The sequence below is a fragment of the Phacochoerus africanus genome, chromosome 6 (assembly GCF_016906955.1).
Source record: "Phacochoerus africanus isolate WHEZ1 chromosome 6, ROS_Pafr_v1, whole genome shotgun sequence".
In the NCBI taxonomy this organism is placed as follows: domain Eukaryota; kingdom Metazoa; phylum Chordata; class Mammalia; order Artiodactyla; family Suidae; genus Phacochoerus; species Phacochoerus africanus.
Genome location: NC_062549.1, coordinates 95,654,138 through 95,674,764, shown reverse-complemented (window position 1 = coordinate 95,674,764; position 20,627 = coordinate 95,654,138). Strand labels below are relative to the sequence as shown.

At 49.6% G+C, this 20,627-nt stretch overlaps 1 protein-coding gene and 1 pseudogene across 2 annotated transcripts in view; both read left to right on the top strand.

Moving 5' to 3' along the window:
- The window catches only part of ATP8B2 (ATPase phospholipid transporting 8B2), a 22,654-nt gene extending 15,952 nt beyond the window's left edge, over nucleotides 1-6,702 (top strand). For both annotated transcript variants that reach the window (XM_047784468.1, XM_047784467.1), the window contains 11 exons: nucleotides 53-217; nucleotides 301-412; nucleotides 561-666; nucleotides 789-933; nucleotides 1,087-1,270; nucleotides 1,416-1,639; nucleotides 1,909-1,992; nucleotides 2,337-2,582; nucleotides 2,736-2,874; nucleotides 4,007-4,137; nucleotides 4,595-6,702. In XM_047784468.1, coding sequence (XP_047640424.1) covers nucleotides 53-217; nucleotides 301-412; nucleotides 561-666; nucleotides 789-933; nucleotides 1,087-1,270; nucleotides 1,416-1,639; nucleotides 1,909-1,992; nucleotides 2,337-2,582; nucleotides 2,736-2,874; nucleotides 4,007-4,137; nucleotides 4,595-4,873 — 1,815 coding nt within the window. In that variant the 3' untranslated portion in view covers nucleotides 4,874-6,702. The remainder of the gene's footprint in view (nucleotides 1-52; nucleotides 218-300; nucleotides 413-560; nucleotides 667-788; nucleotides 934-1,086; nucleotides 1,271-1,415; nucleotides 1,640-1,908; nucleotides 1,993-2,336; nucleotides 2,583-2,735; nucleotides 2,875-4,006; nucleotides 4,138-4,594) is intronic.
- LOC125128719 (protein SET-like) lies at nucleotides 6,274-20,627 on the top strand (annotated as a pseudogene).

Here is a 20,627-nt window from a genome sequence, read left to right as displayed (position 1 = left end):
CTCCGTGCGGTGGGAGGGCAGGGGGCGCTGACCTTCTGGACTCCTTCCCTAGGAGTATGCGGGCGAAGGGCTGAGGACCCTGGTCCTGGCCTACAAGGATCTGGATGAAGAGTACTACGAGGAGTGGGCTGAGAGACGACTCCAAGCCAGCCTGGCCCAGGACAGCCGGGAGGACCGGCTGGCCAGCGTCTATGAGGAGGTTGAGAGTGACATGATGGTATGGGCTGCCGGACGGGCCGAGGCGGGGCACGAGGGCTCGTGCCTGGGACTCTCATGCCAGGGACCCTGTGGTATTTTCAGCTGCTGGGAGCCACGGCCATTGAGGACAAGCTTCAGCAAGGGGTTCCGGAGACCATTGCCCTCCTGACGCTGGCCAACATCAAGATCTGGGTGCTGACAGGAGACAAGCAAGGTGAGAGGGAGGAGATTGCAGGAGGGCAGAGGAGATGGCATCTGGACACCCCCTCTTTGGCTCCTCACGTGAGCCTCGGACGTCGGGCCAGAGAGTGCGCTGACCTTGTCAGAGGCCCGTCCATAGCTCCTGCGATCTCTCTTGGTAGAGACGGCCGTGAACATTGGCTATTCCTGCAAGATGCTGACGGACGACATGACAGAGGTGTTCATCGTCACTGGCCACACAGTCCTGGAGGTGCGAGAGGAGCTCAGGTAAACAGGCCTGAGGCAGGTGGATGCCTGCACTGCACGCAGGGGTTGGGCAGAGGCTCCACCACTGGGCTTGAATCCCCGCTCCTACCCTGGCAGACAGAGGTTTCATTTCCCCCTCACAGGAAAGCCCGGGAGAAGATGATGGACTCGTCCCGCAGCGTAGGCAATGGCTTCACCTACCAGGAGAAACTTTCTTCTTCCAAGCTCAGCTCTGTCCTAGAAGCTGTGGCTGGGGAGTATGCCCTGGTCATCAATGGGCACAGCCTGGTAAGTGTCACCATCCTATGCGTGGCAGTATCTTTTCAGAGAGCAGCTCTTAGATCTTACCTTGTGTCCATTTGCCTGGACTTCAGAGAAGCTGTGGTCTTAAAGAGTCCCTCCTGAAGAAACCTGGGGCTCTCAGTGCTCTCTGTGTTCCAGGCCCATGCATTAGAGGCAGACATGGAGCTGGAGTTTCTGGAGACGGCCTGTGCCTGCAAAGCTGTCATCTGCTGCCGGGTGACCCCCTTGCAGAAGGCACAAGTGGTGGAACTGGTTAAGAAGTACAAGAAGGCTGTGACCCTTGCCATCGGGGATGGAGCCAACGATGTCAGCATGATCAAAAGTAAGTGTGGACACGTAGGTGTGTTGCCTGGGCACTGGGGCAGGGAGAGGGGCCCGGGGAGGAATGATGGGGATGGAACCATAATGTGGTGAGGTTCGGAAGTGTGTGGCCATCTCCTTCCTCTTGTCATCTCTTGTCTCTGCAGCGGCTCACATTGGTGTGGGCATCAGTGGGCAGGAAGGGATCCAGGCAGTCCTGGCCTCCGATTACTCCTTCTCCCAGTTCAAGTTCCTGCAGCGCCTCCTGCTGGTGCATGGGCGCTGGTCCTACTTGCGCATGTGCAAGTTCCTCTGCTATTTCTTCTACAAGAACTTTGCTTTCACCATGGTCCACTTCTGGTTTGGCTTCTTCTGCGGCTTCTCGGCCCAGGTAGTGAGCTCCCCGGTTCCCTGGCTTGCCTGTCCGTAAGCTCCCTGAGGACAGAGATTGTGTCTGTCCTATTCATCACTTGGTTCCCTTAGGGCCTAGCTGTTGTCTGATGCGTGCATTTTAAAAAGTGCTTATTGAAGGATTGAGAGGGAGTCCCAGAAAATTCCTTAAGCCTCCACATATGCCAAATTGACTGTCTGCCTCCGCCTGAGGTGCCCTGTAGAAAGGCTGTGAGTTCACTCCTCTCTTGCTCCCTGTTCTCTTTCTAGACTGTCTATGACCAGTATTTCATCACCCTTTATAACATCGTGTACACCTCCCTCCCAGTCCTGGCTATGGGGGTCTTCGATCAGGTACAGGGGAGCTGGATGAGCGTACGGGTTGGGGAGAAGGACATTGCTTTGAGAGTCACCTGGTAGTGGTGGGTGTGTGGCACTTGTGCCCAAGCCTGTGGTCCCTGAGAAGGCAGTTCTTTGGGCTGGGCAGGGTGTGGCTGGTTCTCCCTCTCAGCCGCACCTGCCCTGTAACTCCCCTGGGCCGCCGAGCAAAGATTGATGAGGGGTAGCTGGCTTGAGATTGGGCTTAGCTGTTGAAGAATTTAGAGAAAAGGAGGCAGGGATGGAGTCTGCCCTTGGCCATCCTGAATTAAGACGACAGCGTCTGAGGCGTCCCGTGCCACCCGGCCCTCTGCCCACAGGATGTCCCAGAGCAGCGGAGCATGGAGTACCCCAAGCTGTATGAGCCAGGCCAGCTGAACCTCCTCTTCAACAAGCGGGAATTCTTCATCTGCATCGCCCAGGGCATCTATACATCCGTGCTCATGTTCTTCATCCCCTATGGGGTGTTTGCTGAGGCCACTCGGGATGATGGTACCCAGCTGGCTGACTACCAGTCCTTTGCAGTCACGGTGGCCACGTCCCTGGTCATCGTGGTCAGCGTGCAGGTATGAGGTGATCCGGGAAGAGCCCGCACCTCTGGAAGGAGTGAGCCTCCTGTCCCTGGGACTGCCCTGAGCACTACAGTTCTGTGTCTGGGAGGGGGGGACAGAGTTTTGGGGAGATGCTCCTTCTGCCTGTGACAACTGTTTTTTTTGCAGATTGGGCTGGATACTGGCTACTGGACAGCCATCAACCACTTCTTCATCTGGGGCAGCCTGGCCGTTTACTTTGCCATCCTCTTTGCCATGCACAGCAATGGGCTCTTTGACATGTTTCCGAACCAGTTCCGGTTTGTGGGTGAGTCCCCATGGCTTCCTCTTGAATTAGTGAGGAATCCCAACTGTTCTGGAACTAACAGGGTAAATAGGTGTTTATTCAACACTTATGTGCCAGGTATTGCGCAAGGTGCTGTGGGAATCAGGTGTATCTAACCCAGACGCTGCCCCCTGGAGACCTCCATATTCATGAAAAGGAAGAATAGCCCTGCCAGGCATGGGAGGCCAATAGGCAGCAGGCTTCACGGTCCCCGAAATGACTATGGGATGGTCCCACAGAGGGGGCTGCTGAGAGTGCAGCCAGAACTGGGGAGCCAGATCCCATGTCAGAGAGCTGAAAGTGTAAGAAGGCCGATGGTTTCTAGGGAATAGAGAGTGCTCCAGCTAGGGTGAGGCAGGAATACCCACTGAGGAGCAGTGGAAGAGAGGCCAGGAAGGCAGGCCGCTTGAGGTGCCAGAATGCCAGGCTGTCAGGTTTGTATTTGACGTCCAGGAGTGTCTCTCTCGCTCTTTTTTAAAAGACAGAGTGGAGAATGGCATCAAAGGATTACTTTAGAAAGATGAATGTTTCAGTGACCGCCAGTGAGGAAGCTACTGTAGCGATCGAGTGCAAGACTCTTCAGAACTGGTGCAGGGGCTGCGTGGGGGCCAAGAGGGGCTGGTTGGGAGGTATGAGGTGAAAGGCTGATTTTTCAATCTTGGCATCTGTACTAGATCTCTTCATTCACTCATCCAGGGAGCATTCAGTCACCACCTTCCTGGATGCTGGGGCTGCAGCAGTTAACAAAACAGGCAAAATCCTTGCCCTCTTGGATCGTATATTTCAGTAAGAGAGACAAATAGGAGTTCCCACTGTGACGCAACAGGATCAACGGCGTCCCTGGCCCGGGACTCCACGTGCTGCAGGGTGGCCAAAAAAAGAGAGAGAGACAAACTATTTGCAAGTTAACAGATATGAATGCCTGAAACTTATAAGTCCTATAGGGAACATCAGGCAGGGGTATTCCCTGGTGGCTCAGCATGTTAATCATCCAGGGATGACATAGATTTTGAGACTGAGGAAGTGGGGCTGCCAGAAAAAGAAATGGGAAACCCAGGGGGCTGCCCTCCGCCTGCTTTGTGACTCGTGAGACCACTGACTCCTCTGTTCACAGGTAATGCCCAGAACACCCTGGCCCAGCCCACTGTGTGGCTGACCATCGTGCTCACCACAGTCGTCTGCATCATGCCTGTGGTCGCCTTTCGATTCCTCAGGCTGAACCTGAAGCCCGATCTCTCGGACACGGTGAGAAGCTGGGCCGTCTGGAGACGGACGGGGTGTCTGAAAGCATCTGGGCTTAAACATGCCTGAGGCTGCAGTGTCTTTTTTTTTTGGTCTTTTTAGGGCCGCACTGGATGCATGTGGAGGTTCCCAGGCTAGGGGTTGAATCGGAGCTGCAGCCGCCAGCCTGCGCCAGAGCCACAGCAACTTGGGATCTGAGCCGTGTCTGTGACCTACACCACAGCTCACAGCAACACCAGATCCTTCACCCACTGAGTGAGGTCAGGAATCAAACCCACGTCCTCCTGGATGCTAGTTGGGTTTGTTAACCACTGAGCTATGCTGGGAACTCCAAGGCTGCAGTTTCTGCTAAGTGTGTGGGTGTGGTCCTCAGCCCTCCCCTTGGGCAGGGGCTCTGGATCCCTTCTCCGTGGGGATACTGCCCCACTAACAGGCTGCTTCCTTCCCGCTGCCCCGCCAGGTCCGCTATACCCAGCTGGTGAGGAAGAAGCAGAAGGCCCAGCACCGCTGCATGCGGCGGGTGGGCCGCACGGGTTCCCGGCGTTCTGGCTATGCCTTCTCCCACCAGGAGGGCTTCGGGGAGCTCATTATGTCTGGCAAAAACATGCGGCTTAGCTCCCTGGCGCTCTCCAGCTTCACCACCCGCTCCAGCTCCAGCTGGATTGAGAGCCTGCGCAGGAAGAAGAGTGACAGCGCCAGCAGCCCCAGTGCAGGGGCTGACAAGCCCCTCAAGGGGTAAAGGCTGGGACAGGGACGCCCCGTGCTGGTGATCAGCGCACGTGGGGCTGGCCGGCCACCAAGGGGACAGCGTCTCGGAACTGCGGGTCCTCTTTCCTTGCCTAGGTCCTCATCCTGTCTCCCCTGTAGACTCTGTCCTGCTGGTCCCTCTAGGAGCCACGGGGGCGTCCCCAGCTGAGGGTCCTCCCAGCAGCTGGGAGGGTGGAGGGGGCAGGCCCCAAAGGCAGAGTCGGGGCTGGGCATTGGGAATCAGCCCCAGTGGGGGATCAGATGTGGAACCAAAAACAGAAGAAAAAACTGTGAGAGATTTTGTCTGCCTCTGCCCTGCCTGGGAGTCCACAGGGAGACGATAATCTCTGTATTTTTTTACTCCCGCTCCCCAGAGGGGCCCCAGAGCCCCCGTTCCTGAATTACACAAGAATGTATCATGCCGGGAAGCCAGAGACCTGCTGGGGCCCTGGGCCCCTCACAGTGTGTGTGTGTGTGTGTCTCTCCTTGATTTGTGTTTGTGTCCAGTTTGGTTTTGTCTTTTTTATTTGGCAAGTGGAGGAGGCCTTTGTGTGACTTTTGTGTCGTGGTTGGTGTCTTAACTCTCCTGGGGGAGAGGAGGCTGGCACACACGGGTGCCCCAGCCTGGCTGGATGTGGGGAGGAGCCCTCCAGCGGCTGATGCCCGTGGGGGACAAAGAGGCCGACCAAGGAGGGAGGTGCCTGTCAGCCAGAGTCTACAGGAGGGTCTGGTCCTGTCCTTCCTCACCCTGAGAGTGAAGTGCCACCCCCTCCCCAACACGTGTATCTCAACTCCTGGATTCCGTAAGTCCTGCTGGTATTGGGCTGGAGCCTGGGAAAGTGGCCCCATCCGTCTCAGTGACCTAAAGCTGGGTATGAAATGTAGGCCGAAAAACATGTTCTTTAATTTTAAATTTAGACCCAGGTTCATTAGCAGAGTCCATCCCGACTTCCCTTCTCCCTCCTCATTGGTGTTTTCCTGCACCTGCCCCCCAGGACCTGAAGCGGCCCGAAAGGGGAAGCTGAGCACTGTGAGGTGAGGCTGAAGGGAAGCCGACCTCTGCTTCTCCCTTCTGGTAAACAAGGGGTCCCACCCGCTCCAGGCCTGTCATTGGGCAGGAGCTGGGGGGTCTATGTGGGGTGGGTGGGGGCAGAGCAGGGGAGACGGCCGCTCCGCTCCGTGCCCGGCTTAGTCTGCACAGCAGAGCCTGGGCTTGCCTGTCCTTCGTCTCCATCTGCACCTAGGAAGCTCTTCCCCAAGTTAGGTGTCTCCCAAGTTGGCTGCCAAATCTGTCTTGGGAAGAACTGCTTCCTTGTCTTTGGTAGTGGAGGGAGTTACTCAGGAATGGTGTGGAGCTGGGAGTGTGGGGTATGGAGATCTCAAACGGTCGACATGGGGGTCCCAAGGGAATTGGAGGTGGGTCGTGGTGAGGCGGGTGGGTGGGCAGGGAGTGGGGGCGGGGAAAGCGTGACAGGGAAATTCCTTTAGGCCACACGGTTTACAAACCCAACATCATGTCTGTTTGTGTGTCTCTCAAGGTGAGAGTCTGATTTTTATACCAAAGAGGAAAAGATTTTTTTTCATATTTGGTTTGTCTATATTATATAAATATAAATATATATATATATATACAGTTATATATATATTATTTTTTTGGTTCTCTCTCATTTTTTAGGGAGGGAGGAAAGTACCAAGTTGCATTGAACTGTAATTAAGGAACATTCTGTATAATTTATGACACATTTCTATACTTGCAAAAATTATATCATTTTATGGATATAAGAGAAAAATGCCTTTTTATAAAATTCCGATTTCTGAGAAGTGTGCAGTTTGTCTCTTTTCTGAGGTTTAACCAAGACTGGTGGTAAAAGTAAAGACAGAAACTTTCTTAAATGAAGGTGAGTGGGTAGATATGGGCAGAAGTGGAGACAACGGGGTCTGACTGGTGGGTAGGGCCGCCCCTCTGTCAGCACACCTCCCTCGATCTGAGCTTCAGCTGGGAGATGGGGCAGGGGGTGGGACTGCAGCAGGTCACGGGACTCTGTGTTCAGCTGGGTGCTTAGGACCTTGACCGTTTGCTTTTCCAGGCACAAGCCAAACTCTCGTTCCTAATACGCACTAGACAGTTGGGTATGTGTAGGGAAGAAGCACCAGGTAAATATTTGATTTTTCCTTTTACCCCCACCCCTTGCCTTTTCCCTTGGCACAGGTCTCAGCCTCCCATCTTCCTGGCTTTTCACAGAACTAAACATTAAGGAGCTTAAGTGTTAGAGAGCAAGACTGCAGGAATTGAAGTTTAGCAGCTAAGGTGAGCTTTGCTCCCGGGGTCGGGGAAGCCAGGAGAGCCCAGGGCTAGCACAGGACTCTGATGTCCATCTAACCCCCCCACCCCCACCTGTCCTCTTCTGACCTCACCAGTCCTTTCTGTCACCATCACAATCCTTCCTCTTCCTCCCCTTCTTCCTTCTCAAAAATAGACTTCCAGGTAGATGCTTAAGCTTGGAGCAAAGATGTAGACATCAGGTCACTCTTCCTCTTAATGAGGAATAGTCCTAGGCAAGGAAAGCACACAGACCCCAGGACACCACCTAGTACCTACCTCCATACAGGAGGAGCCTGTCCAGGTGCAAATCAGCATTTCTCCAGGGTCTTTCTGGACCCCTAAGTCTCAGGCAGCAAGTGGTCTCAATCCCCCCACGTCTAGAGCATAGAAACAGGCTTTAGTCCCTTGAGGCTGGTTAGGCTCCCAGCTTTCTTGTTCTTGTCTCCTTTACCCAACCAAGGGCTGATGCCCCCTGATCCTGTGACAGCTATTTTGCATCCTCAGCCCTGCTCCTCACCCCCATTGCTGACTGCAGGAGAGGTTTCAGGGGGTGGAGGCAATGCCCTTTAACTAGGGAGAGCATGTTCTCCCTACTCCTCCTCAAATGATCGGGTGAGGTCTCCCCTCTCCCAGGATCCCACTTTATGCATCTGAGGGGCAAGGCCCACGTGATTTTTTTTTTTCCTTTTTTTCTTCTTTGTCTTTTTGCCTTTTCTAGGGCCGATCCCACAGCATATGGAGGTTCCCAGGCTAGGGTCTAAATATTCGGAGCTGTAGCTGCCGGCCTACGCCACAGCCACAGCAATGCAGGATCCGAGCCGCGTCTGCGGCCTACACCACAGCTCACGGCAATGCCAGATCCTTAACCCACTGAGCAAGGCCAGGGATCGAACCCGCAACCTCATGGTTCCCAGTCGGATACTTTAACCACTGAGCCGTGATGGGAACTCCAAGGACCGCATGACCTTTCCTCTCCTGCCGCTTCCAGACGTGTTTTCTTCCATCTCTCTGTAAGCCTGAGTCTGAGTTTCCTGCCGCTCAGATAACCTTCTTGTTCTCCTTGATTTCCTTCTTCCTTCCCTGTGCTCATGAGGACTTGGGCTCCTGGCTGACTGTCTTCTGGTTGCTTGTCAAGACTGTGTGGGTGAAAGAGCTGTCTGATGTTCTGGCTTTGTTCTTCCTTGGCCTCCTTATTTCTTTTTCTTTTTCTTTTTTCTTTTTTCTTTTTTGCTTTTTTTAAGGGCTGCGCTTGTGACGTATGGACGTTCCCAGGCTAGAGGTCTAACCGGAGCTGTATCTGCGACCTACACCACAGCTCACGGCACCTCCGGATCCTTAACCCCATGACTGAGGCCAGAGATCAAAACCGCAACCTCATGGTTCCTACTCGGATTCGTTTCCGCTGCGCCACGACGGGAACTCTGTGGCCTCCTTGTTTCTGAGGGCATTCGCCTCTTCTCCACGAAAGAGCATGCTCCCTTGGGCACCCACTGTCATGGGTGTCACCTCCAAAAGCTCCCCGGCCCTTCACCTCACCTCCCAACACGCATTACAAACTCTTCCCTTTCTCCTGGTCACGCAACTCTGGGTGGGCTCTCACTTGCTTCCCATCCCAGCTCAGAGTCTGATAGTAACCACTTGGCCCAGCAACACTATGAGGCTGGATCCTCTGCCATCACTGTGCTGAGCGTCCACGTGGAAGGAAGAAGCCGCGTGGCCGAGTTGCGAAGAGGAGCTGGGTGTTCACATCTGCCCCTCGGCAGGCCCATCCGAGCAAGGCGAGGCTGTGCTTCTCTGCTCACTTTCCTTCTCTGCCTCGCTAACGAGGCCTTCCACCTCTCTGCTCGCCTCCTTCCCCCACCTCCCACCCTCCCCTCAGCAGATGGCTCTACCTCCTACTTCACAGAGGAAAAGAACTCCTTCCGCTCCTCAGAGGCGGGGTTGAATGCACCGCAACCTGTGCTCTGACTCCTGGCTCCTCTCACCTTCCCAGATTGTCCTCTTTACCTTCCCTGTCCCCTCCCCCACGGTTCCAACCTTTACCAAATAATGCTCAGCTTTCTTCTCCACCTGCCCCCACCCCCCCAAACCACTTAGGGATCTGTGTCTGTGTCCTTGACCCCTTCCTGCACTCCCTGCGGTCTGGCTCCTCCTTGACCCACCCCTGAAATGCTCTCACCAAAACTGCCTTTGACCTTCCTGTGGCCAAGTCCAGTCGACATTTCCAAGTCTGATCTAATTTGCAATCTCTTAGTCATTTGATTTGGTTGACTTTTTTCCTTGAAACTCTGCCCTCTGTGGGGTTTAAAAACAAAAAACAAAAACCTTCTCTGGGTTTCACTTCTGTTTCTCTGGCTGCTCCCTTTCAGTCTCCTTTCCTGGAGCCCCTTCCTCTGCTCTTTTCCCTCAGGGCGCCATTCCTGGCTCTGAGCCCTTCTGCTCTGTGCAGGGTCCTCAAAGGGCCCCATCTAAACCCTTTGGTTAAATGAGATTTGGGAGGAGTTCCCATCATGGCTCAGTGGTTAACGAATCCGACTAGGAACCATGAGGTTGTAGGTTTGATCCCTGGCCTCACTCAGTGAGTTAAGGATCCAGCGTTGCTGTGAGCTGTGGTGTAGGTCGCAGACGTGGTTCGGATCTGGCGTTGCTGTGGCTGTGGCATAGGCCAGCAGCTACAGCTCCGATTAGACTGTAGCCTGGGAACCTCCATATACCGCGGGTGCGGCCCTAGAAAAAGACAAAAAGACAAAAAAAAAAGGGAGAGTCACCATCATTCACCTCCAGATTGGACTTCTCCCTGCTCCCCCTCGTGCTCTAGCCCCTGTGTTCAACCAGCCATTGGACTTTTCCACTTGGATGACCCAGCAGCCCCTCACATTCAACACACCCCCCAGTGAACATGACTTCCCCCAGCACCCACCTGCTCCTCCTCCGACATCCTCTATCTCAGTGAGTGATACTCTACCTCCCCAGTCACCAAAGCCAGACACACAAGTCCTGGAGAAGACACCACACATCTGCTCTGGCACCGCCACGTTCCATGTTGTCTATTTCGTCTTGATGTTTAGCACGAAATGAATTAAACTGCAATGTCCTGAGCCAGTATTTCCCAAGTGATTGTGAACAAATTTCTGCTCCCAAGGAGGGGCCATTTAGGTTGGGATTCAAAACACAAAGACATTTTTTGGCCAGAAAGCCTGGGTGATAGCACATTCCTCGGTGCTGCAGGAGGCGATGGGGAGAGACCGGGGTGCTCAGGTCAGACAGCCCGGTGGCTGCAGCATCCCCCTGGCACCACCCCCTCAAGCACAGGGGAGGGAGTCACTATAAAGCCCCAGGACTCTGGACTGTGATCGCCACTCAGGAGGGATCAGTTATTAGGAGATTCCCTGCACTTGCAGCCCGAGCTCTGGAGCTAAAGGGAGGAGCTGATTCCTCCCTCTTATCTCATTTCTTGGAACTCAGGAAGGCTGCACCCAAGCTTTTACATCGTGTAGGGGAGTTTGGGTTTGGGGAGTTACATCCTAAGGTCAGCGATGAGGGTGGTGGGGGTGGCTCTGACCGTGTCCAGTGAAAGAAAAGGTGGCTTGTTCCAGGCTTCAGGACAGACTCTCCTCTGGAGCTTCATCTTATCTTGAAGGACTATGTCCCAACCCCAGTGAGAGTCCTGTCTGACTCTCCCAACACCTCCTGGAAGCTTTCCAGTTTCCTGGGAGATGCCTCGCAGAGGCAGCTGCTGGGCCAGCTGGGGAAGGTGTAGCCTTCATCTTGCTGGGTTGAGGCAGGGAAGTCTTCCCTAAACATTTCCTGGGGCCTGGAATCTGTCTCCCCACAAAAACTTTATGGAGTGTTTCCCCTTAAGAAATGAATGTTTCCCGAGTTCCCGTTGTGGCTCAGCAGAAACAAATCTGACTAGTATCCTTGAAGACACAGGTTCGATTCCTGGCCTCCCTCAGCGGGTTAAGGATCTGGCGTTGCTGCCAGCGGTGGTGTAGGTCGCAGCTGTGGCTCAGATCCCATGTTGCTGTGGCTGTGGTGTACGTAGGCGGGCGGCTACAGCTCCAATTCAACCCCTAGCCTGGGAGCTTCTATATGCCACAGGTGCTGCCGTAAAAAGACACACATACACAAAGAAATGAGTGTTTCTGGAGTTCCCTCGTGGTGCAGTAGACTAAGGATCTGGTGGTGTCACTGCTGTGGCTTGGCTTGTTGTTGTGACCAGATAGATCCCTGGCCTGGGAACTTATGCATGCTACAGGTGTGGGGGTGGGGGTGGGGGAAGCTAAAAAAGTAAGTGTTTCTGGATGGAGAATGAGATTCCCCCTTAGCTAAGTCAGCTTGCACTCTGCCTGGGCTGGAGACTGCAGAAATCTATTCCGCCACAACTGCAGGAACCAGAGGCCCCAGCCATCCTGGGAAAGATTGGCTTTCCGTCTCCTAGGACCCAGCAGGGACTTGTATGGGAAAAGTACTGGGAAGAGATGGAAAAGAGGCCCAGGTTTACGCAGGGCCTGATGGATGTGAGGAGGGGGTGCAGGTGGAAGGAAAAGACCGTCTCGCTCCTTCTGCGTGCAACCATCTTATCTCTGCTCAGCTTCCTTGTGCGAGCCCTGTGCCTCTCTTCGCAGTCACCCTCCGCCTTGTGTGCAGCAGGAAATGCCTCAGTACAGAGCTGCTGTGCCAGGGCTGCAGGTCTAAACACCTGCTCCCGGCTCAGGAAGAGATGCTAGAAACCATGTATGCCTCTGTTTCTCACATTGCCCGGGCTCACCCACCTGCATGGCAGAAGACCAGCAGCTGCTGTGGAGCTTGGACCTGAGGGTTAAGTCTTTTTGCTGGAGGGGAAAGATGACTCCTAGAAATGCAGCAGGTCTGATCTGTGGGAGTGTTAACCCAAATTTTAGAAACAGAAACCTGGTTGAAATTTAAAAGTATTTATTTGGGGCTTGTTAGAACTGCAGCCCAGGAGACAGAGATTCAAGAAGCATTTGAATTATGTTCCCTGGGACTGAAAAATGTGGAAGCTTCTAAAGGGCAAAAACTGCAAGACTGCAGTTAGTTACCTGAATTAATCAAGAATTATAGTTGGAGGGAATTCCCATTGTGGCTCAGTGAGTTAAGGATCCAACACTGCCACAACTCAGCTGCAGCTGCAGCTCTGATTCGACCCCTGGCCCAGGAACGTCCATATGCTGCAGATATGGCTGTTAAAAAAAAAAAAAAAAGAATTATAGTTGGAGCTGTCAAGAAGTAAGGAAACTGGTTACGTAAGGATTGAATGGAGTCTGAAAGGCTGCATAATTATAGGAGAAGACCTTGAGACCATAAGATTGCAGCTAGCAGGTGTTGTTTTGAATACCCTGGCAATGGTCCTTGGGTTTAGAAAAGTTCAAAGAAAAGTTGAAGTTCTCAGTCAAGCAAAGATCTGTCTCAATAGCTAGATCCTCAATGGCCTCCTGACACCATTTTTGGGTGTTTCTTTGTTTGTTTTTGGTCTGCAGCATGCAGCAGCTTAATTTGGGATCTCAGTTCCTAGACCAGGGATTGAACCTGGACTGCAGCAGTGAATGTGCTGAGTCCTAACCACTAGGCCACCAGGGAATTCCAAGACTCCATTTTTGAATGCCTGAACTGTGATTATTCTTGTTGATAAAAAAATGTTGACTGCCATTTCAGTAAACAATGAATATTGCCACCATCAAGTCATCAGCCACTGCAGCCTGTGCAGTGTTGCACCCTCATGGGATTCGGGATGGAGAAAAACACGCCGTAGGTAGTTAAGATGCATATCAAAGGAATAATTTCAGTGTGCCCAAATGCTTGCATCTTCCCATACACACAAAAGCACTAAAGCCATTAACTTGAGATGTTTGTGTTTTTGTAATTAGCAGTAATCTTTGGATGTTTGACTACTGTTTTTGTTTGTTTTTTTTTTTTTTTCAGCAAAAACTATATGTCCTGGCTCCTCCCTTACCTCCGAGCTATATGAGAGGCTGTCTCCTGATCTATTGTCCTCAGTGAGGGCTGTGAATAAAACACACCTTGACACTTCTAAGCTGTGCATTTGGGGGGATTTTTTTTTTTTTTTCAGTCGACACTCCTTTGTAATTTCAATTTGTCATTGGGAGGTGGAAATACAAAGGATCTGGGAAGAATGCTGGAGACCTTCTTGGCTACTGATGAAGGCTGTTCTCTAGGTCTGCCCCACGGCAAGAAGAGGGAGAAACAGCCCTTGACTCTGTCTTTGGAATTAGCATAGTAGAACAGGCCAATTTGTCCAGCAAGTTTCCTGCAATATCTCAGCCAGTGGTTCTTAATCATATTGTCTCAGGATCCCTTTGAAAGCTATGCAAGAAACTATTCATGTGTCCTTACAGAGGACATGCAGTTTAACGGGCTTCTCAGCTGTCTATCCAGGGATGCCCAAGGCAGGCCTCCTGGTACATTTATGCGCCCCAGTACAAGTAACAGATGGAAGCCCACGTACCACTTATCGGAGTCCTGAGGCCTTAAGAAAGCAGGCTGACAGTCTCTTCAAGTATGTTCTCTCCTTCCATCTTGACAGATACATCTTTGTAACAACTTGGAAGGGCAGGTTTGGATTTAGAACTCAGGGCTCCCCAAGCCTCAGTCTGCCCCCTTTTCCTTTGCATTCCCCTCCCCACCCTCCATTCTGCACTGTGAGGTGCTTCACGCTCACAAGTTCAAGCTCCATCTGCATCCCTATGAACAGTGGTTCCTGGCCATCTATTGGGGCCAGGTGTGCAAACCTGTAGAGGGGTCTATCCACCGGAGGACACCCCAGGCAGAGGCCTGCAGAGACCCTGATGTGGGTTTAGGGCTATTTGGGCAGAAAACACCAGTGTCTAAAACAGTGCTTCTGGTGAATGGCCAGCTTTCGCAAAACACAATGTATTTTACAAGCATTGGAACTAACAATACAATGTATTATACTGGAGTTCCCGTCATGGCGCAGCAGAAACAAATCTGACTAGGAACCATGAGGTTGTAGGTTCCATCCCTGGCCTTGCTCAGTGGGTTAAGGATCCGGCGTTGCCGTGAGCTGTGGTGTAGGTCACAGATGAGGCTCGGATCCTGCGTTGCTGTGGCTGTGGTGTAGGCCGGTGGCTGTAGCTCTGATTCGACCCCTAGCCTGGGAACCTCCATGTGCTGTGGGTGCGGCCCTAAAAATCAGAAAAACAAAAAACAAAAAACCAACAATACAATGTATTATGCTACCATTACTGGAAAGTGGAAGATGATCGGGAGCTTGGAAGTTGCTGCAAGGTCAAATTATGATAAAAGTTTCTAAATGCTTTCTTCAGTTTCTATATTTAGCATGTTGTGAACCAGTAACACATAGTTTTCTGGTTGGCAATGATTAGAAAACCACTTTAGTAGCCCTGGTCTAGGAGTCAATGTGGGCTCCAGATAAGCAAGTCCCTAGGGTGGGAAGGTGAGGAGGGGTACTTTAGATCTGCTCAGGACAGTTGCCTTTCTTGCCTGAGTCGAAGAGTGGTATATCCTACATCATGGTACAAGTCTTCTACTGGGCCAGTGGCCAAGGATAGACAAGAGAATCAAAGACAGATGACATATGCGTGAATAAGAAAATCTGTTCTATAACAGAAAAGCTTTACTGGTAAACAGCAATCAACATAATAAAATTTGAGCTCTCTAGAAACTCTAGAATGTAAAATATTCAGGTACCATAATGGGGTTGCTGACTGTTTTTTGTTTGTTTGTTTTGTTTTTGCCCTGTCCTGGCTGGAGTTGCTATGGTGTCAGCTGCCAGTCACAGCTGATTGCTCATTCTGTGTCATTGCTTGACTCTGGTTATGCCAATATGGGCTCTAATCACCACATGCTGGTTTTCTTCATTCTTTCCTTCTAGCATTACTTACTGTCTTTTTTTGTTGTTGTTCTGTTTTGGTTTTTGGCTGTGCCTATGGCAGGTGGAAATTCCTGGGCCAGGGATAGAATCCATGCTGTAGCAGCGACCCAAGCCATAGCAGTGACAATGCCAGATCCTTAACCTGCTGAGCCACCAGAGGACTCCAGCATTGCTATCTTCTGTAATAAATTTTTTTACTTAATCTACTGAAATCATAGCACAGTGACTTATGGAAAAGCCAGAAGAAAGAAGGGAAGGCAGCAAAGGCTGGTAGGCTGAGATGTGAGGTAGAATGGCCACCATCATGAATGACTGGAACTTTCCCATTGATGGGCCAGAGCAATGACTTAGGCTCTGCAGGGCTTCCAGAGGCAGTAAGGGGAATGCTGAAAAGAGGGTTCCTGCAGCTGCAGCTTGGCCCTTGCCCACAGAGTCTGCCTTGTCACCAACTGGGCCATGGAGGGAGGGAGAGGAGCTGTTGCATGCATCACAGAATGAAAGAGATAAAAATACCCTCATCCTGGGCAGATGAAGATTCTTCATTGAGGAGTTCCCATTGTGGCTCAGCAGGTTAAGAACCTGACTAGTATCCATCAGGATGCAGGTTTGATTCCTGGCCTCACTCAGTGGATTAAGGATCTGGCATTGCCGTGAGCTGCAGCGTAGGTCACAAACACAGCTTTGATCCTGCATTGCTGTGGCTGTGGTATAGGCTGGCAGATTCAGCTCGGATTTGACAGCTAGCCTGGGAACTTTCATATGCCTCAGGTGCAGCCCTAAAAAAAAAAAATTCTTCACTGATAGGTGTGCCTACTGGGAAGAAAGGGAATGGAGATGGTTCTGCAGACACAAGTGTTATTTTCCTTTGGAGCAAAGAGCCACTCCTGGAGTTTTGGTACCTGAAGAAAGTAGAAGTTTCTCAAATTTAAAGAAGCTTCTATTTTGACTACCTTATAGAAACTAGTAAGTACTTCTATAAATCTAAAAATAATGGAGCTCAAGATTTCCTAGAGAAGAAATAAATTATACTTTAAATGTGTTTCTTTTTAAGAAAATTTTAGACATTAGGTGAAGGTAAAATTGAGGGGGGAAATGCTTAGCTACGAATTAAATGAATGGCTGTTTGCAAGATTACAAGATAAATAAAGAATTCAAACTGATGTCAGGTTAGTATATAAAAAAAGAAAGTGAGAGAGAGATAGGACTGAAATAAAATTATAAATGAAAGAAAATGGGGAGTTCCCATCATGGCTCAGTGGTTAATGAATCCGACTAGGAACCATGAGGTTGTGGGTTCAATCCCTGGCCTCGCTCAGTGGGTTAAGGATCCAGTGTTGCCATGAGCTGTGGTGTAGGTCGCAGACACAGCTCGGATCTGGCGTTGCTGTGGCTGTAGCTCTGTCGTAGGCCAGCAGCTACAGCTCTGATTCGACCTCTAGCCTGGGAACTTCCATATGCTGCAGGTATGGCCTGGAAAAGACAAAAAGAAAAAAAAAGACGAAAAAAAAAAAGGAAGAAAGAAAAAAGAAAAGAAAACAGAAGTTCCTGATGTGGCGCAGTGGGTTAATGATCCGGCCTTTCTCTTTGGAGGTGCTGGTTTGATCTCTGGCCTGGTGCAGTGGGTTAAGGATCTGGTATTGTTGCCAATTGTGACATGGGTCACAGCTCCAGCTTGGATTCGATCCCTGGCCTGAGAACTTCCCTATGCTAAGGGCATGACTGAAAAAGGAAAAAAGAAGAAAGAAAAAAAGAAGAGGCAGTTATAACTGATACCACAGCACTATAGAGGATCAGAAAAGACTGCTAGAACAAATATACACCAACAAATTGGACAACCTAGAAGCAATGGATAAATTCATAGAAATATATAAGCTATTAAGCCTGAATCATGAAGAAATAGAAAATCTAAAAGGTTTAATCACAAATAAGAAGATTGAATCAGTAATCAAAAACTTCCCAGCAAGAAAAGCCCAGATGGTTTATCTGATGAATTCTACCAAACCTTTTTTTTTTTGGTCTTTTGTCTTTTTTTTTAGGGCTGCACCTGAGAGTCATTTACCAAACATTTAAAGATGTCATGCCAGGGAATTTCCATGGCTTAGCAGTAACACAGTAATGCACCTGACTAGTACCCATGAGAATGCAGGTTCAATCCCTGGCTTTACTTGGTGGGTTAAGGATCCGGCATTGCTTTGAGCTGTGGTGTAGGTCACAGATGGTTCAGATCCCGCGGTTCTGTGACATAGGCTGGCAGCTGCAGCTGCAGTTCTGGTCTGACCCCTAGCCAGGCTAGGGAAACTTCGATATGCTGCACGTATGGCCCTAAAAAGCAAAAAAATAATTAATAAATAATGCCAATCCTTCTCAAACTTAAAAAAACTGAGGAGGGGACACTCCCAAACTCATTTGATGAGGTCAGCATTACCCTGATATCAAGGCCAGATGAGGACATCACAAGCAAAGAAAACTATAGGCCAATATCCCTGTGAATATAGATGCAAAAATTCTCAACGAAATGCTAGCCAAACAAATTCAATAGCACACTAAAAGGATCATACACTGGAGTTTCCATTGTGGCTCAGGGGGCTAAGAACATGACTAGTATCCATGAGGTTGTGGGTTTGATCCCTGGCCTTGCTCAGTGGGTTAAGGATATGGCCTGGCTTCAAAGCTGTGGTATAGGTCATAGATGTGGCTCAGATCCAGCATTGCTGTGGCTATGGTTCAACCCCTAGCCCGGGAACTTCCATATGCCCCAAGTGCAGCTGTAAAAAGACAGTAATAATAATAAATTGCATGTGACCCAGAATAGCCAAAGACATCCTGAAAGAGAAAAACAGAGCTGGAGGAATCAGGCTTCGACTTCAGACTATACTACAAAGCAACAATCATCAAAACTGCATGGTACTGGCACAAAGACAGTGGAACAGGATAGAAAGCCCAGAATTAAACCCACCCACCTACAGCCAACTAATCTATGACAAAGGAGGCAAGACTATACAATGGAGAAAGGACAGCTTGTTCAATAAGTGGTGCTGGGAAAACTGGACAGCCACATGGAAAAGAATGAAATTAGAACACTCCCTAACACCATACACAAAAATAAACTCCAAATGGATTAAAGACCTAGATATAAGACCAGACACTATAAAACCCCTAGAGGAAAATATAGGCCAAACACTCTCCAACATAAATGACAGCAACATCTTCTCAGATCCACCTCTTAGAATAATGACAGTAAAAACAAAAATAAACAAATGGGACCTAATCAAACTTCAAAGTTTATGCACAGCAAAGGAAACCCTAAACAACACAAAAAGACAACCCACAGAATGGAAGAAAATCTTTGCAAGTGAATCGATGGATAAGGGATTAATCTCCAAAATTTATAAACACCTTCCGCAGCTCCATACCAAAAAACAAACAAGCCTATCAAAAAATGGGCAGAAGATCTAAACAGACAGTTCTCCAAAGAAGACATGCAGATGGCTGAGAAACACATGAAAAGATGTTCAACATCACTCATCATTACAGAAATGCAAATCAAAACCACTCTGAGGTACCACCTTGCACCAGCCAGAGTGGCCATCATCCAAAAGTCTACAAACAATAAGTGCTGGAGAGGGTGTGGAGAAAAAGGAACCCTAGTACACTGTTGGTGGGAATGTGAACTGGTGAAACCACTGTGGAAAGCAGTATGGAGATTCCTCAGAAAACTAAAAATAGAACTACCATTTGATCTAGCAATCCCACTCCTGGGCATCTATCCAGAGAAAACCACGACTCACAAAGACTCATGTACTCCGATATTCATTGCAGCACTATTTACAATAGCCAAAACATGGAAACAAACTAAATGTCCATCGACAGAGGATTGGATCAAGAAGATGTGGCACATATACATGATGGAATATTACTCAGCCATTAAAAAGAACGAAATACCAGCATTTTTAGCAACATGGATGGACCTAGAAACTATCATGCTAAGTGAAGTCAGCCATACAGTGAGACACCAACATCAAATGCTTTCACTGACATGTGGAATCTGAAAAAAGGACAGACGGAACTCTTTGCAGAATAGATGCTGACTCACAGAGATTGAAAAACTTATGGTCTCCGGAGGAGACAGTTTGGGGGGTGGGGGGAATGTGCTTGGGCTGTGAGATGGAAATCCTGTGAAATTAGATTGTTATGATCATTATACAACTACAGATGTGATAAATGCATTAGAGTAATTAAAAAATTTTTCTCTAATAAACAATAAAAAAAAATAAATTGCATGTTTGAAAAAGCCCATTTCAGAGTTCTCAGAGCTACTTCAATGGGCTTCTTCCCCTTAGCGGGTTCTCGCTTCTTCTCATAGCAAGGCCCCCAAACACGATGTGCACTTCTGCCTCAAACAAAGAAACCAAAGAGGAGTTTCCATCGTGGAGCAGTGGAAACGAATCTGACTAGGAACCATGAAGTTCTGAGTTTGATCCCTGGCCTCGCTCAGCAGGTTAAGGATCTGGCTGTGGCATTGCCATGAGCTGTGGTGTAGGTCACAGATGCTGCTTGGATCTGATGTTGCTGTGGCTGTGGTGTAGCCTGGCAGCTGTAGCTCTGATTAGACCCCTAGCCTGAGAACTTCCATATGCCATGGGTGTGGCCCTAAAAACCTAAAAAAAAGAGAGAGAGAAAAGAAAAAAGAAAGAAACTGATTCCTGTACCCAGGCCAGAGGAAACTTCCTACTTGCCAAAGGAAGAAAAAGAACAGCAAGAAACAATTGAACATATTGATGGATTACAAAATGAAATAGACATTTAATGAATAAGCCAAAGAGATTTTGAAAGCAGAACATAAATACAACAAACTGCACTGATCATTTTTTCAGAAGAGGTCAAAATTGATCGCTAAACCCCCAGATTTTGGGGTAACAATATTTGTCAACCACCCACAAGTGTCTGCACTGCTTGGGGAGGAGGATGAAGAGGTGCTACATTATCTGACAAGAATTTAAGTGACAGAATTTGAAGATATTAAGTCAGGCTACAGAATAGATTTTTATTTTGATGAAAACCCTTACTTCAAAAATAAAGATCTTGCCAAAGAATTTCATCTGAATGAGAGTGGTGAGCCATCTTCAAAGTCCACTGAAACCCAATCTGGAAAGGATTTGACAAAACGTTCAAATCAAATGCAGACTAAAGCCAGCAGCAGGAAAGAGTTCACGTCATGGCTCAGTGGAAATGAATCTGACTAGGATCCATGAGGCCGCAGGTTCGATCCCTGGCCTCACTCAGTGGGCTAGGGATCCAGGCGTTGAGCTGTGGTGTAGGTTGGAGACATAGATCGAATCTTGCTGCGGCTGTGGTGTAGGCCAGTGGCTACAGCTCGGATTCAACCCCTAGCCTGGGAACCTCCATATGCTGCAGGTGCGGACCTAAAAAAGAAAAAGAAAGGAAAAAAGAAAGAAAGAAAAAAAAAAAGCCAGCTGCAGGAAGAGACAGCATGAGGCACCAGACAGCTTCTTTACCTGGTTTACTGAT